We start from the raw sequence: 18,059 nt of genomic DNA on the forward strand, positions 1-18,059 counted from the left end.
CCAATCTCAGTAAAGTGCAAGGTTGTACCTCTGTGTACAAGTGGTCGAATACATACACTCCTTTAACTTAGGGAGTCTGAAAACAACAAACAGGATAAAAAAGTAAAAGGGACAGTTATTGCAAAAAATAACTACCTCGCCTAAAGGCCTCTACACTGGAGAAAGTGAAATGGGTTGTGAAAGTTAATGGGTTGTGGACACTTAAAAGAGACATTGAGAGAAGTGAGAGCATTTGAATTTTTGTGTAAAAGAAGAATCTTGAAAATGAAAGGAATCTTTAAAACTGAAAAAGGATGGATTTAGAAAGAGCACAGATAACTAAAATACTATGTAAAAGAATAACATCTTGTTATGGATACATTGCCCAACCCCTACCAAATGACCAGTTCTAGCGCTTGTACTGGCAGGATAGAGGAAAACTTGGAAAATAGAGGGGGAAACACAGTGATGTCAGAAGTGTTGCAAGGCAGAGTAGTATGAACATAGAAGATAGAAGGTGTGTAATGGCAGTCTCTGAATCACACATCACTTGGAGGGTTAAAATTATTTATGACTGGCTGTCTGAGACAGCTTTCAAACTGAATTCCTCTTTAACACCACCATTCTTCTCTCCACATATTACAGAGGAAGTTAAGGATGTGTGATTCAACGGTCACCAATATCCCCTCCTGGGTTTTGTTAGCTACAACATTGGGCAAGATGTAGTCAAAGCCCTGTAGTTGCACACTGACAATGTTTATGATGTAATGGTTTCCTCAAGGCAGCTTGCCACCTCCTACCTCTTTTATCCATCTCGTCCCTCCAAAAGAAGTGATCAACTGTTTTGAAATTCTGACAGTACAAATCATCCCACTAAAGCCAGTTAGTAAAGAAATCTCATCTCACCAACAGGAGCTTCCACTTCCGGCATGCCACCTAGACTCCTAGCATTCATACACAATCAACTGAAAAGGTTTTTCATCCTTGCTGTCTTTGCCACATCGGTGCAATTTGTAACAAAGTTTCTAGGTAGCGCTTGTCTTTCTAGCACCCGCCATCAGCAGTTCATTGTCCTGGTGTCAGGGCACAACCCCCAGGTATGGGTTTAATGTGCTCATGGTTAATAATACAGGCAGCAGCTGCATGAATTAGCTTCAGGTGTCAAAAGGATTTCGGCAGCATCTGTGTCTGGGGTGCGTGGCAGCCAGCCAGGAGAGAGGTGACTACTGACATGAGGAAGCCCTGGGGTCGATGCCTGCCTTTGGGAAGTCAGCTGTAGACAGGTGCTTTATGGGTGTGAAGCACTGCAGGACTGAGGATCATCGCTTTGGCCCGCTCGGTTACCCGCTTAGCCCCAGAGGAAGACACAGCCGGCCCGTGGCCCTTTTCCTGCTCCCCTGTGGCAAGGGGAGAAACAACTGGGTCTTAGCGCTAGGCTCCAGCTCCATGTCTATGCCCACCCACTGGCTCAGGAGCTTCTTCCTGGGGCCCCTGAGGGATGTGCCAGGCCCTGGGCAGGGGGCACAGAGAGACGCTTAGAGACTAGGTCCGCCCCACACAGTGAAGCCCCGGAGCCCCAACATCAGCCCGGCTGCACTGGGCACCCCCACGCTCGAAGCACCGACCCCTGGAGGAAGGGAGGAGGAACGGCCAAAGCTTCTGCGAGGGGACTCCTGCCGTTGTGGGGCGGGGCAGGAGCGGCGGTTGGGATCCCGTTGGGCGGGGCGTTCGGGGGCGGGGCGGTGGTTGGGATTCTGTGGGGCGGGGCGACGGTTAGGATTCCGTTGGGCGGGGCCTTCGGGGGCGGGGCGTTTCGGAAGTCCCCCCGCGCAGTTCGCCCCTTCCGTTGCGTTCTGGGAGCTGTAGTTGCTTCGCAGGCGCTGGATCACTGAGAGGCGGCGGGAAGCTAGAGCGCCGCTCGGGAGCACGGAACGGAACGGGGGAGGCGTGCGCGCCCAGGCCCCTTCCCCCCGCGTGCGGCTGCCGGCGGTAGCACCCCCTCGGTCCGGGCTGGGCACCCCGGGTAGGGAGCGGCCGAGGCTTTAAGGGGCGGACGAGGCGGCGGCGCGAGCGGACGGTGCCGGGGGAACATGAGGCCTTCAAGACCTCCAGGCCCCCGGCAACCCCTCCGTGGGGCTGGGCCAGCACGTGGCCCTCGTCCCCGAGGCCGGGGGCCTGTTTGCCCCCCGCACAGGCGTGGAGCGGGCTGTCGGGGCGGCCCCCACGGGCTCTGTGGGGCGGCAGGTCCCTGCCTACTCCCTTGGTAGCCCGGCATTCAGCCCAGATTGGTTGTTGGAGGCCAGGCTCTGAGGTGCCGCTCAGGAGATCTCAGTCCCCTGTTCTGGAAACGAGTCCCGCTTATGTGGGACGGCGGGGCGGAGCTCGGCTGCTTGTGTTTAGCGGGCATGGGCACCAATGACCCACTTCCCCTGCTCCGCTCTTTCAGGCCAGGGGATGATGACTGAAGGTGTCTCGTGGAGCTTATGCGCCAAGGGACACAGCCAGATGGCCCAGGAGGCTTATCAGATGTGACGGGGTCTCTGCCTCCCGTAAGTACCTGTCGGCTCCACCTCCTGGAGTTTACGGGCCGTCGAGCTGGGGTATTAAAGAACAAGGCAGATAGCTTGGTCTTGCCAAGAATGATGGTTGTTCCCATGGGTGGGTTTGGTCTGAGCTCTGCGAAGCTGGAAGTGTAGGGAGATCACACAAACGTGGCAGTGGAAGGGACCCAAAGCGATCCTCCCGTTCATCCATCTGTTCTGGGGCAGGATCCAGTATGTCTGGAGCATCCTTCACAGACGCTTTTCTAGTCTCTTCTTAAAAACCTCCGGTGATGTGGATTCAGCGTCCTCCGTAGGTAACTTGTTCAGTTGCTTAATTCCTTGTAGCTAAGGCATTCATCTGACTGAAGCCTCCCTTGCTGAAAATTAAGTGGATTATTTCTCATTCTCCCCCTGTGGGCAGAAAATAACAACCTTTTGTACAGTTGAAGGCTTACTATATTATGTCCCTTCCCTTCTCTAAACTGAACCCAGCGCTCTCAGTTTTTCCTCAGAGGTCGTGTTTTTTAAATCTCTTGTTTTGGTTGTTCTTTCCTGGAGCCCGTCCAGTTTATCTGCCTTGTTCTTAAATGGTGGCACCCTGAGGTAGATGCAGTGCAACCCTGAGCACTCGCAAGGGTAGATTAGAGCAGAATAAATATCGCCGCTGTCTGAGAACTGGCACTTCCATTTGTACCTTCAAGAATAACGTTTGCCTTTTTTACATTAGCTCATTGGTGATGTCTTCAGTTTTTCCTCTACTGTAACTCCAGATCAATGCAGTCCTGCTACCTTATCAGTTATTTCCAGGTTTTTATTTGTGCCCCTGATTTTTCTTTCCTAAAGGCAGTAGCAGCAGTAGCAGCATGCCATAACCAGGATGTCACTGACCCCCCCACAACCCACCTGCTCCTCTCATAGGTCCCATACCCCAAAACATGTCAGAGGGGCTGTGCTGGGACTTCCCCAGGGGCCATTCTCAGCATGCTGGCATCCAAGGTCTCAAAAGTGGCACCCACCTGAACGAGCAGAACACTTGGGTTCTTCCCCTGTTTCCAGGACTGATTATGTATTTTATAGTAAACAGTGATTAAATAAAAGTCATAATCTGTCCTTCAAGGAGGTTTGGAATCCAGGACTCCAAACATCCCCTTCTGAGTTGTGCTGTCCCTTGTGCTCTCTCTTCCATCTCTCTTTTTTAAAAGAAAGAAGCCACAATCATCTTTTATGCGGAACCTGATCATACTGAGGTGTGCTTGACATTTGGAAGATGGCTATTGGAAATAGTATCTTAGGTAAATGAATGTTTAATTTGAGGATTCTAGTTGGGCTTGGGGTGCCAAGCTTTTGGGGCAATCCTAAGTGCCAAGGATGCTTCACAGTCAGAAGATGAGATACCTGTAAAGTACAGGTATTTCATGGCTAAGCACTAGTTGAATGGGGGAGGCAGGGGGGATTGTATTTGTGATTTAAGCTTTACATTTTGGCACCCATGTCCATTATTGCATCAAGCCAATTGTCTGTACATGTGTGTGCTGTTCTTTTATACTTGTCCTTAAGACTTGATTTTCAGTTTTTGTACCGTTTCTTTTTTATTTTCAACTAATTGAGGATTTATGCACAGTGGTGTCCTATCATACTTCCTATCAGGCCCCTCAGCTGGATATTTGGCTTTGTGCCTTTAGCATGATCTCTTTCAGAAACTACCAGCTCTCCTGAACTCCCTTTCCCTTATTATTCCTTCCTGTGGGACCTCACCACAAATTCTGAGTGTTTGAAGTCCAACTTGTTTACGTCATCAGCATTACTCTGTTACCCTCACTTCTTCCTTTCCTCAGAATCTTGAACTTGTTTTAAAAAAAATTACCAGGAGTGAATAAAGCTAAGCTGAGGAATAGCAAAAAGGGTGCAGCTAGGACACTGAGTCCGAGAGATTTTTTTGACAAAGTGTGGTGTTTGAACTTGGAGTCATCAGGAATGCTGACTTTTGTGATTGTGGGTGAAGTTCAAGAGAGTATCAGAACTTTTCCCTGTACAATACAAGTAATAGAAAAAGTACTGAATGGAACGATCCTGCTCTGACAGGGGCGGATAGGGGAGATGGCCTAATGAGGTCACTCTTATGAAAAGAATAAGTGGTTTTATTTTGTTTTTTTAACTGTAGAATTATAATCAAAGTCTCCAGAATAATGCATGCTTTGTTTTTGATATTTACAGATGTCCCTCATTAGAAAGAATGGAGCTTGGAAAGGCAAAACTTCTGAGAACTGGTCTTAATGCCTTGTGTCAGGCCATACATCCTGTGCATGGTATAGCCTGGACAGATGGGAAGCAAGTGATACTGACTGCTTTACACCTTCATAATGGAGAACCAAGGTTTGGTGACTCAAGTGTTGTTGGTCAGTTTGAGCATGTCCATGGGCTCTACTGGGGTCCATGTGGTGCAGATGCCCCAGCTCTGCTGGCTGTTCAACATAAGAAACACATCACAGTTTGGCAGCTGTGTTATAACATTGCAGAAAGAAATAAACTCTTGGTTTCTCAGATTTGTGAAACTGGTGAGCCGTTTCCAGTGCTTCCACAAGGTTGTGTGTGGCACCCGAAGAAGGAGATCTTGGCTGTGCTTACTACAAGGGATGTCTCAGTCTTACACTCAGTACGTCTCAACAACTCCAGAATAAAAGCTGACATCAAAGGTAGTGGTCTAATCCACTGTGCTTGTTGGACTAAGGAGGGCAATCGCTTGGTGGTTGGCATAGGCAGTGCCCTTCATTCCTACACATGGGATGACGCTCAGAAGACTTTAAACGCTTGCTCCTTTTGCCCCATATTTGATGTGGGAGGCTACATCTGTGCTATAGAATCTACTCTGAATTCTCAAGTTGCTGTTACTACTGAGCTTCCACTAGATAAGATTTGTGGCTTGAATGCAGGCATTGCATTTGAAGTCCCAGCTAGCATGGAAATAGAGTCTTTTCCTTCACAGTCCACCTTGTGTGCTGATGAAGAGTTCTCCATGGATGCGGGTAAAAAAATGTTAGAGGCAGAGAAACTTGTGCCAGTTACCTCAGTACCTTGTCCATCTGTCCCTGTGGATCTAACCCATATCTTTTGCAGCAGAGAAAGACCTGATTCAAGTCCTTTCATTCACCTGAGGGTCAAGGACTATTTAACAGGAAGTGGCCAAGATTCTTCACACCTCATCCTGGTGACTTTTGAAAGAAGGGTTACCACTACCAAGAAGGTCAGCATCCCAGGCATTCTGGTCCCTGACATAATGGCTTTTGACCCTAAAACGCAAACTGTATCAGTAGCCTCCAATACTTGTAATATTATTTTAGTCTATTCATTGACTGCATCTAATTTACCCAATATCCAACAAATTCAGCTTGAGAAAAGTGAAAAGCCAAAGGGTTTATGTTTCTTAACCTATAAGTTATTACTTATTTTGGTTGGAAAGCAGAAATTCACGGATCCTGCATTTCTTCCATCTTCAAGGTCAGACAAGTACAGCATCCGTCTGATGATCAAAGAAATAATCTTTGAAAATGCTTCTTCAGCATGTGCTGCTGCTAGTAATAGCCCCAATTCCAATGCCTTTTTAAATACGCCTGTGAAAAGAGGGCCACCAGAAAATCTCCCAGCAGAAACCCACCCTCTGAGTAATGGACTCCTGATACCAGGTCGGGGTATTATTCAGTCTCCTAACAGCAGAAAAAAACTTATTGAAGAAATTAAGAGCCCGGTTTATGAGAAAAGCCTTTTGTCAAGTGTGAGTGAGCTCAGAGAAAAGAAGATTTCTGTGGATTTTCCCACCACTGTGGAAACTTTTGTAGTTGAGCCAAATAATCGACCCTCAGCCCTGCATGGGACACCTACTACATTTTCCAGTAGACCAGTATCTCCAAAAATACATGTGGATGAAGTTCCCGAAATTTCAAATTTCTCTAAAAATAATTTCTTGCTAAGTGAAAAGGAAGTAAGTTACTTATCTAAAAACATAGATGGATTATGTGGCAGCTTTACAGAATTACAGAACCACCTTTTGGAGTTAACAGAACTGCTAAAATCTGGAAAGAAATGTCTCCCAGTGTATCCATCTTCTCAGGAGCCGGCTTTTGTTAACATCATTTTTCAGGTAACTTTGTTGGAAGCTTAGTATAAAACCTGTTCTGGGTATGTTTTTTAAGATTGTGGCTATCTAAAATGTACAACTGTGCAAGAGTTCGTGTCAGGTTAGGGAGAGGCCCCAGTCGCTTACCAGTTTAGCTTTACACAAGTATAATCCCATTAGGTTCAGGTGGAGCCCTCATTTCTAATCCCTAAAACAATAAGGGTTGGCCCTTTTAAGGTCTGTAGAAATGTTTTACTTGATTTGTGTACCAGTCTCTGTCTATGGTTTTACCAAAGTTGTCTGTCATTTTATTTATTTATTTATTTCTCTGAAATGAAACGAAGAGAGGGAAAGATTTCAAACAGTTCTTGGGATTCTAAACAAGAAATGTTGCCATTTAAAAAATGTTACCTTGATGTTTTCATCCATTTTGTATTTTCGCTGGTGGCACAGACAGATCTATTTTTAAAAAGAAAGCTAGTGATATAGTTTACTGCTGATAAAGTCCATATATAGTTCCATTCTTCTGCAGGCATAAAAGAAGGTAAATCGTATAAGATCCATATTTTTGAATGTCTGCCACCTCCCCCTGGCAGGATCTGAGCCTGGGAAAAGATAGCAATTGGGTCTGTGCAGGGTGCCCTTATGCACGTGTGGTCCCTTACTTCAGTGTCTGGTCCCACACATGCAGGATCAGGGTATTAGGATGAAGTAATTGTAAGAGGTTGGTGCTCTCTTGGGAGAAAGGCACTGAACTGGTTTACAAATTCTTGAAAGGTAAACCATCTGTGGATGCAGCTTTCAGCCTCTAGTTCCTATACTCAGTTTCTAAGAATTTAAACAATTTGGGATCTGAGACCTGTTTTATCTGATACTGACACTTGCCCGGTTCGAATTAAGACTTTGAATAGAAACAATACAATCAGTAGAAATGCTCCACTAGAAATCCTTCTGCTGAGCACCTTTTTGATTTCTCTTACTGGGTGCAGGGAGTTGTTCCTAATTTCTTTGTCTACACAATTTCAAGTGTCTGATTATCAAGCTATGGCTCAAAGTCCACTACCTATATTTTTTGTTTCCTTTCAGAAGATGGTTCCAGTTCTCAATTATGTTTAAAAAAAAAAAAAAAGAGTGCATTTACCTTTCTGTTAACATCCTTTGTCTATGTCCTTTTGTCCTTTGCTGTTCTTAGGAATAATTCTTCCTCCTTTTGGTAGTGGCCACTCCCTTATGTGCCAGGGTCTGATCCCCTTCCTGTCTCAGTTGTTCCACATTGTAAATATGTAATTTAAGCTGAATTTAATGTTTGGTACTCTGCTGAAAGCAAATATAAAAGTGCTGATGATTTTTCATCAGATCTGTTGCTTCTGTTTATTTAGAAGCCAAGTTTGCTGCTTTGAGTAGGAAATGTTTTTTCACTGTACTTTTGCCTTTCTTAGCATTGTGTAGTTGCTGAAGAAATGAGTGGGGTCCTTGTCTCTGGTCAACAAAATGGCTCATTAAGTTAGAAGGAGGTTGCACAAGTGTAAATAATTTGCCTACAAATTTTATTTATTTATTTTTTTTGCTGAAGATCATTTGGGGCAAGAAAAATGCTCAGTTTGACTGTCAGGTCCCAAGTTCAGTTTGAAGGCCCAACAATAATATAGCTTTTTGTCTGCAAACTATATGTCATCATCATTGGCAGTCCCTTGATAAAAGGATGACAAAGTATGTGTGTCAAATATGGAAACGCTTCAGATATAGACGGTGCCATATTCAGAGTCAGTTGCTAGAGTTTGGATCTGTACTACCCAGATAACAAGCTGTGTGATGACGATTGTTGAGGAAAGCCAAATATGAATCCCCACAAGTGCACACAGATACATCAAAATGGCTTTGGGGGCATTGGTAGTTGCTGAGCCGAAGAGATAAGCTCTTCATACACTGCCCTCCTCCATGAAACATAAGTATCTCATTTTATTTTGTATAGGTCTTCCCTCGTGGTGTTTGCCATGACCAGAGACATTATTCAGGGTTCTCAGGGAATTCTTCCAGTTCACCAGTTATTCACGCAGAAGAGAATTATTCACTCAGCTATATAGACTTGGGTACCGATTCATTTTGGGGTAGATTGGAAACCGTTTGGCTCCATGTATACAGGACAGGATCTGTAGGACTATTTATTTGGATTTTAAATCTTCAAGGCAGTGATTATTGAAGGTAGTTTTCACTAGGACTGTCCAGTTGGCAGCACACAGGCAGCATATAGTCTTACTCAGTCACAGCTCCCCTTACTGTTCTGGGCTCCACCTCTCCTCTGGCTGCCACTGTGCAGTGTGTGAGTCCAGGGCTGTGCAGCAACATAGTGCAGCTGGGTTGGTGTCCCCACAGGCTCGGGGCCTTGCCCTAGTACGGCGTGTGGGGTGTGTGGCCCCCAGCTATTTTTAAAGTGGACACCCCTGACTAGATTATATTTAAAGATTTTAACATGTACTCCTTGCAAATCAGCTGACAAACCAACATAGTGTTTGCTATTTGCATAAGGTACTCTTCTTAACAAAGGTGTGTGACTGTGGTTTACCATATTTAAGACTCTGATGGAAACAGGCCTTGCTAGATTTAACAATTTCTTAAATTTGCAGAAGCAGCCTTCTAGAAGTGGTGCAGATGAAAAGAGAGCTGTTATTCTCTGTGATGGTAAACTCCGTCTAAGCATAGTCCAGCAGATTTTCAGCCTTTCACTTGTTGAAATGCAACATGGTAAGTTCCAGTCATCCAACGCTATAAAGTTAAAAGATGTGACATTCTCAGTTTGCAGTAGCAAAATGCATAATCTGGTGTGGAAAAAAGTCAAGGAGCAAAACAATGGCAACGTATTAATAAAAAAAAAAACCCTTTTCAATTTAACTTGTTTTTAGAATTAGTTCCTTTTAACCTAAAACTCAGATATCCTATTCAAGGCTATGCTGCATTCAGGTTCCCCTGTTTATCTAACAGGTGAAGGATCAGTCATATTCCTTTGATATCGTTTTAGCTCAGAACTTTAGCTTTCTTATCCAGAGAATTGTAGCGGGTAAGTATAGTTGTCTGAATTAATAATTGTGCAGAACTGAGTTCTGGTATTCTAACCTGTGGATTTTATCTACTCTCAGTTAATCAGTCATTTTTTACTAATACAGCAAAAGTAGCTTTGCATGGTTTGTGTACAGCAAAAGCTGGAGAAATCGATCCTTCTTTATTTTTTATCACTCATTTACCTCTCACGTACTCTGCATCCTATCTAAAAATCTTACTTTTGGCAAAAATGTAAAACACACTTTTCTTTTTTAGCATGAGTCATTCTAATGTAATAAAAGCCTTAGTCAGTCAGTCTGTCTGTCCGTCCGTAATACTCTGGGCTAACTGCGCACCCGCCGTTGAGAGATCCCAGAGCATTACAGACAGAAGGAGCGAGGGGGCTGCTGCTCCCCCCCCCGCCCACCCCAACAACAGCTGGCAGGAAGGGGGGAGGCAACAGGGAAAGAGAGGAGGGCAGGGAGCGGGAAGGGGGGGTTCTGGTGGCCATGTCCCCCTGCACTACTCCGGTGGCCGTGTCCCATCCCCCCCAACATGGGGTGTGGGGAGGTTGAAGGGTGCACGGTGGTCAGACTGGGTGTGGGAGGGAGGGGGGTACACAGGGCCGGACACAGGAGGTGGGGGAATACCAGGGGCTGGGGGGGTGCATGGGGCCAGAGGCAGAGCAGTGGCACCGAGGGGTGCTGAGTGGTGGCGCTCCATCCCCACCACCCCCATTATGATGGGCAGTTTGCTAGTAATGTTATAACTGGGGCCATTTTGTGGTAGTAACACTTAAAATACCACCTTTCAAATTGGGTCCAAATAAAATGGGTCCCATGTGGGTCCAAAAGATTAAACATTTTTGTGCTTTTGCAATGCAATACTTGCAACATGATGTTACATAAAAGTAGTAAACAAAGCAGCTGAGAAGTGTTCTTTACTAAACTCTTCGTTGTTTGTACCTACAAAAGTATTAAGTTAACATGTATAAATATCTATTTATTAAAGAGGAGGTACCAAGAGCGTACACTTTGATAACATTTTACTATGTGAAAGCATGTATATAGTATAATAAAAATAGGAATATTATGTGAGATAATAATAGGCCCAGAGATGTAGTTTCTCACCTTAAATTAATTTTACATAGTTCTATCTTAATACTTAAAAGTACCACAAAACATTTTTTTGAGTTTGTGGTCACCAAGAAAAATGGATCATGTAGGCCAGTCTTCAGTCATATTTAAATTATACTGTTGCTTTTAAAATTACTTTTAAATTGTATTGCCCTGCATATTAGAATATATATCTTATGAAAAGATATTGGTTTAGTTTAATAGCAGTGTTGTACGTTAACACCAGTGGCAAAGGAAAAAAATCACTCAAGGTACACCATTTTTTGGTAAATGCACGAGGATTATTAAAGGACACTGACCAAATGGTTAACTGTGATTTTTGATTTTTTACTTCCTCCCAAGTAAATGTGCAAAACTAGTTTTGCCAAAAGGGGCAAAAGCCCAGGATGCAAAAGGTGCTGAGAGAGTTAGGGAGATTTGTTTGTGAGAACCAGACAGACCCAGACAGCTTCTGGGATATCTGAAGAAGTCAGGCATGTTTTCCACCTGTCAGGGGTGGGATAAGCCCTTAGGTAAGAGAAACATGCATATAGATTGTTATCTTACAAACTTTTTTCCCCCTCTCAAAGCTTTTATTCTTACTGAAACAAAGTTTGATTTTTTATTATTTAGTTATTTATTTTAAGGGAAGTTGTTTGATTATCCTTTACATGATTGAAACTGGAAGGGGACAACTGCAGGTCTCCCACCCAGTTGGATCAACTGGATAAGTATAGTTGATGCACATGGTACTGTGGTCCAAGTCCTAGCTAAGAGTGGAAGAACTGCAGGATTATTCAGAACAGCTGAAGGCATGAATCCTGACACTTGAGTGGGTAGTATTTAGGGAACAACCCAAGTGCAGCTATCTCTGAAACTGTTGGGGGTGGGATTTTTATGCCAAGCTGTCAATTAGGTTGTACTTACCATACTGCTTCAAATGTTGCTATAATAGATTTGTTATTTAAATCTGTTTAGCGCTGAATATACAAATGTCTGTAACGTTCAAGTGTTGATCTATAAGTATTTCATCTTGATCATCATCAGCAATTCCTAGGAGTCAAGGATGTTTGTCTTTCTTGATTGCCTTATCTGTGAGTCTAAATATAGCTGACAAAGCCAATCTGGATCAATAGGTTCTGTTGCAGCTCAAGCATGTGTTTCTGTATAGTGTGGAGGTGGCTCTGCTTTCTTGGTTTGGTCTGCAATACAGTTTCTGCCACTCCTGCTTGTCCATTGCCTGTTGTCGTTGTAAGGTTTCAAAGTGCTGAGGTCCATGTAGCAGACTCTTCCTTCGTTTGGGGCAGTCCTGGGCAATAGTTTTCCACAGGTTGATGTTGATGTTGTGTTTTTTTCAAGTTGGCCTTGAGGATGTTCTTGAAATGCTTTCTCCTCCCTCCTTTTGAACATACACCTTGACTGAGCTAGGAAAATAAAACTTGCTTCAGGAGTCTTGAGTTGGACATCTGGATAATATGGCCAGCCTAGCGAAGTTGATGTTGGATGATCATCACCTCTATGCTTATGATGTTTACTTGAGAGAGGATGCTAATGTTGTCTTCCTACTGGATTCAAAGGATCTTCTGCAGGCAACACTGGTACTTCTCCAGCAACTTGAGGTGTCTCCTGTGCATTGTCCAATTCTGAGCTCCGTACAGTAAAGTAGGGATCATGACTGCTTGATAAACCATGAACTTGGTTTCAGATCTGATATTGTAATCTTCATAGATTTCATAGACATCAGGGCTGGAAGGGACCTCGGGAGATCATCGAGTCCAGCCCCCTGCCCAAAGGGCAGGAAGTCAGCTGGGGTCATAGCAAGATAAGCATCCAATTTACTCTTGAAGGTGTTCAATGTAGGTGCTTGAACCACCTCCGCTGGCAGACTGTTCCAGACTGTTTCCTCAGATGTCCAAAGGCTACACTTGCACATTTGAGGCAGTGTTGGATTTCTTCATCAATGTCAGGCTTCTGCAAGAGATGGCTTCTGAGGTATGGAAAACACTCAACGCTCTCCGAAGTCTCACCATAAATCTAAATTACCAGAGTTGAGGACTGCTTATTAAGAGCTTGTTGATGGAAGACCTTAGTCTTCTGAATTCTAAACATGAGTCCCATTTTCTTGTACACTTTGCCTTGGTAAAGACATTAACGAATGCTTGAAGGTCTGCTTCTGTGTGAGCACATGCTACAGCATGATCAGTGTACTAGAATTTGATGATTGAGGTCGGGGTAGCATTGGTTTTGGCTCGGTTAGCTGAGATTAAACAGTTTACCATCCATTCAGTAGTTTAGCTCCACTCCTACTGGAAGCTTGTTGGTGGTCAGATGTAGCCTCATGGTAAGGAATATCGAGAAGAGTGTTGGAGTGGTGATGCAGCCTTGTTTAATTCCCATCTTAATCTCAATGGGATCTGTGATAGATCTTTTACTGAACCACCACTTGCATACCATCGTGGAGCAGGCAGAGAATGGTGACAAATTTTGGTTGGTATCTGTACCTCAGAAGGATCCTCTACAGTGCTTCTTGTTTGACAGTCATAGGCTTTCATGAGGTCAAATAAGGCCATGTAGAGAGGTTTATGTTGTTAGCAGCATTTCTCTTGCAGCTTGTGAGTTGGGAAGATCATGTCAGTTGTGCCTCTTGATGTCCTAAACACTACGCTGAGATTCCATGAGGAGCTCTTCAGCAAGTGGAAGGAGATGGTTCAGCCATCAAGCATATGAAAAACGACAAGGTATCTGGAGCAAATAGAATCCCTACAGAAATCTTCAAGTAGGGAGTCGAAGAGCTCACATCACAGCTCCCTGTCCTCATCTTAAGGATCTGGAGTGATAAAGAAATCCCAGATGACTTTGGGGATGCCATGATCATGACAATCTTCAAGAAAAGAGACAGGTTCGACTATGGAAATTACAGAGGAGGATCGCCTTGCTGTGTACCACAGGAAAGATCACTGATCTTGGTAAGAGACAAAAAAAATGCCTGTCTGGTTATACCTCTGAATCTTGTTATTCAGAATTTCCCTCCAGCTGCTAAAGGTGTGCCGATGTATAGTGTAGTTGGGTCTTCTGGTAGGAAACTAGTCTGAAAGAACTGGCATTTTCAAACCTTTTGGCTGACTTGCACTCAGTAGCATATTTCTCTGGGGGGGGTTTTAAGACGAGTTGTTTTTTTTTTTTCTCCCATTCAGCATGGCAGGGCAGGAAAGAGCCCTTCTTTGTCTTATATTAACATACAAGAAAACTGCATTAAATACATTGTCTATCTTTTGAACTGCTGCTAAAAGCAGCATGTGCTCAGTAATGGAAACCTACTTTGAAGTTGATTAAATGCAGTCAACGCTGAGCATGACTATAAAATATGTGGCCTGCATCCCACATTGAGCAAATATGCTGATAGTAGCGTGTGTCTGTGAGAGGGGAGACGGGAGCCCCCACAGCGTGGCCTGGACCCCTAACCAGAGCACTGTGGCACTCATCGTAGGAGCCGAGACAGGCAGCAGCAGGGAGGAGACTGGAGCATAGACGCTGGCACAGGCACGGGCTCAGCAGTTTTGCAGCTGCCTGAGCCAGCGCACCAGGGAGAGTCGTGGCCATGGCCTCTGAGCAGCATGGGCTGCTCAAAAGCTGTCTGGAGAAACAGCTGGGGAAGAGCTGGAGAGAGAGGCGAAACACCAGCTGGGAGATGCCAGCTCTGGAGCTGGGAGGCGCCAGCTCTAGCCCCAGCTTCGCAGAGGAGGAGGCAGCCATTCGCCAGGAGACCAGCAAGGCAGAAGGCAGGCTTGGGGGTTGGCAGGAGCCAAGGAGCTCCGCTGGAAGGCAGCAATCGGGTGGGACGCTGCTGGGGAACAGCAAGGATCTGACCAGGAGCCCTGGAACTGGGACTGAGGGCAGACCCTCAAGTCCACGGTCATCCTCGGACGGCTCTGGAGGGTGCAGAGCACAGGGAACCACAAGCCCCGGGAAAAGGGAGAGGAGTGACACCGGTAAGAGGGACCAGGGCGACGGGACCCCAGGTCAGCTGGGCTCTAGGGCGGGGACGCCAGAGGAACTGGTAGGGATGGGTACCAGGATGGTCCCAGTATCCCTGCTTGTTAGAGGGGAGAACATGAATGAGTCCCCTAGGAGGGGGAGAGAAAGGAGCCCTGAAAGAGAAAGAGAGAAAGGCAAGTTCGGGAGCTCCACCGGCAGGTGCTGGCATTTTCAATTGAGTGGTGGATGACCCCAGCAGGGGCAAGTTTGTTTCTTGAAGACGGGAAAGCCAGCTTGAAAACCAGGGGTGACCCCCTGAAGGTTCAGGGCCCAGAAGACCCAGCCCTTGCAAGGCGGGCAGTGTGGGGAAGATCTGCAGGGAGCAGCATCAACTGAGGCCGAAGGTGTGGTAAGGGTGGGGCAAAGGGGAGGTTTGGAGCCCCACGAATACAACCCCAGGATTGAGACCCCTCCGTGCCCCCAACAGGTAACTGCCTCCCCAACTAATAACACTGAAGATGTAGCAGGAAAGAAAGGGCGCAGCACCCAGACCATCTAGGTGGCACCAGAATAGGGTTTCACCCTGATATCGCTGGGAGGCAGGGCACCCATGAAGAGGTCCCCAAAGCCTTACAATACCTACCAGTGACAGTGTCCCTTAAAAAGAAATGGGCAGTTGCTCCCCCAGGAGGGAACTGGCATCAGGCCTAGACGTTCTACAATATCAGGCCAGCACTGGGAGGGCCAAAGTAAGCCCTGACACCACCTTGGTTGCAAAAATGCATGATCTTAGCCAAAAGGCTGAGAGGCTGATGGGAACATGTCACAAGGATAGATTAGTGCAGGCCATCTGAGTAAGATATATGTTAGTGCCTATTGATTGCATTCCCCCTGAGCTCCACCTCTCTTTTTCAAGTCATGTTGAGCTGCTGCATTGCATACATTTTAACTCCTACAGCTCAGCTGTGGTTTTTGGTTTTTTTTTTCCCCATTTCCAATTATTCCTGTTTCTTCACCAGTTTCATGTGCCTGGCCAACGGGCCCCCAAACAGTTCATCGAGAATCCCTTTGCCCCCTCCGTCTGTCGCGTATGATTAGTGTGGCTCCGCCCTCCATGAGGTGAAGCTAGACCAAGTTACCCTCTGCCTCATCTGAATATAAATTTTTGGAGGATCCCACGACTCATGACAAGAACACCTAATTCCAGTCATGAGTGGGGGCAATATCGGGCAGTAAGTAGCGCTTGGCTCCTTTGTGAGGGGTATCTGGAGTACACTGAGCGCTGTTGGGCTGTGGGGTCACTATGGTTTGAGATGCTGTTGAGTCTGCTGGAGCCTGGCCCAATGAACTATGTGATAATGCATGAGCCTTTTGGCTTTGGACTAATATTGTATAAGTAGGTGCCAAGTGCTACTTAGAAGTGTGGTTATGGAGCAATTATTCTAAAACTTGCTGCATTTTACCTTTTTTGAAACTGTCTCAGTTCTGCATGAACTAAGTCTATGGGTACTATATGCAACTTAGTACAGCTATGTTTTATTTCAAGGTTAGTGTTTTCAAATTTGCTCCTCACTTCCACATGATCAGGGAGAGTAGGGTCTGATAGTAGTAAGGAGCAGAGGAAAGGGGATGCAGGGGGAAGTTGTGGGGAAGCTGCAGGCAAAAGAGCTACGTGACCCCCAGATTTATTTTCAATACTGTAGCAGTGTGAAGAGGACAAATTCAAGACAGGCTGCCAATAAGTAAATTCTTTACCTGAAAAAGTATATCGAATTTATACATTTTCCATATATGGAATCTAATTATTGGGGGTCATCTCATAATTGGGGTCATCTTCAAGTAAATGCATTATATTGAATTGCAGATAAAAACTATTGTAAACAGATATTTTAATCTCCTCACAGGTTCCTGTTGGATTCTTCTCACATCAGACAGTGAAGGCTTTGTTCCATTAACATTCACGTCTATGCAAGAGGTCATCATACGAGATGCCAGTTCAAAAGGCTACACTGCCCAGTCCTCCAAAACGTTGGATATTCTCAGTTCTACGGAAGGATATAGACCCATTTCTTCTGAGAGTCTGGATATCACCAGTTCTTTGGAAATCCTCAGAGAACATTCTTCTAAAACTCTTGATAGCAGCAGCTCTTCAAATCAGTCGAGCACTTAAATGTAATTTTAATGCTTTTTTTTATGCCTAGTTGGTGTTAACAGGACATTTTTAAAATCACTCTCACATAAAACAGCCTTTGTATACCACTGCATAACAGATGCATCTCATAAGCTTTCTTTGTAACTAGATCTTTTACAGTTTTGCTGGATTCAGCGCTTTGTAAATCTTGTAATTAATTTTTTTGGTCCTCTTACAACTTTTTTACTCAACAGCGTGTTTAAACATAGTCCTTGATCAAAACTGTGGAGCAGCGCTTTGTATCAGTGCTAGGTCTTTGTATCAATCAGGCTTTCTGCAAGCTTCAGAGGATGGGCTTCCTCACCATCTTGGATCTAGGTTACAGCAACATTTATATAACAAAAATATTTCTGCATTTTTCTTTACTAGAAATCCACCCTCCCCTATGTTTGTCACGTCCAGCTGTCTTTACAGAAATTACCACTGAAGTGAAGTCTTCTGTCCACTAGAAAATATTGAGCTGTTTGTTTAGTAATGTTAACAATGGTGCAAGCATGAACAAGGCTTGTGTAGTTACCATCTCATGAAAACCCAAACCCTTTTCATGCTAGTTCTTGAATCTGTACTAGCACCAATGTATTTGCATTGCTTCTGGAACACAGGTGCAGTAGATCCAGATGTAGCCACCCTGTGCCAGACATTTACTATTTTCCTTTTACACGTTCTTCCAGCCTCAGCTTCCTGGGCTGGAGGCAACAAAAATTTGATGGTACAGGTACTAGCAGATGCCTACTAAGCACATTGAAGTGATTTTTTTTTTCAATTCATTTGAAAGGAATAGGTATTGTGAGGAGGTTGTTCTTGGCTCTTTATTCATCCCTTGAAATCCAGCACATTTTAGAATTTTTTTTCCCAGCCACTTTTCAGCAACATTTGAAAATGTAGCTGTTAGGTGGTTCTTTTTGTCATTCTTTACCCCTTGTGGCTATGGAAATGGCCTTTTTAATGTGATCCAAGTAAAACCAATACATCCGTGTCTTCCTGAACTTCCAGAGTCTAAGGGTGGAAACAGACATCGCCTTTCCTTGCCTTTATGCTGCATTAAAACATTTTATGGCGGCACAAAAGTGAAGCAAACAGATGTCCCTACCCTTTGTCTCACTATAAAT

At 44.8% G+C, this 18,059-nt stretch overlaps 1 protein-coding gene across 3 annotated transcripts; it reads left to right on the plus strand.

Moving 5' to 3' along the window:
• The first annotated feature begins 1,877 nt into the window (after window positions 1-1,877).
• Window positions 1,878-17,111, plus strand: LOC109311595 (WD repeat and coiled-coil-containing protein-like). 3 transcript variants are annotated; one of them, XM_019537331.1, is made up of 4 exons: window positions 1,878-2,002; window positions 4,737-6,657; window positions 9,258-9,375; window positions 16,664-17,111. In XM_019537331.1, exons 2-4 carry the CDS (start codon window positions 4,756-4,758, stop codon window positions 16,927-16,929), a joined length of 2,286 nt encoding a protein of 761 aa, XP_019392876.1. In that variant the 5' UTR covers window positions 1,878-2,002; window positions 4,737-4,755; the 3' UTR covers window positions 16,930-17,111. The 3 variants fall into 3 exon arrangements, with proteins under 3 accessions (XP_019392876.1, XP_019392874.1, XP_019392875.1); XM_019537329.1 differs by lacking the exon at window positions 1,878-2,002 and adding an exon at window positions 2,468-2,836; XM_019537330.1 differs by lacking the exon at window positions 1,878-2,002 and adding an exon at window positions 3,658-4,574.
• The last annotated feature ends 948 nt before the right edge of the window (window positions 17,112-18,059 follow it).

This window comes from Crocodylus porosus, unplaced genomic scaffold, assembly GCF_001723895.1.
Source record: "Crocodylus porosus isolate Cpor-Errol unplaced genomic scaffold, CroPor_comp1, whole genome shotgun sequence".
NCBI classification, from domain to species: domain Eukaryota; kingdom Metazoa; phylum Chordata; order Crocodylia; family Crocodylidae; genus Crocodylus; species Crocodylus porosus.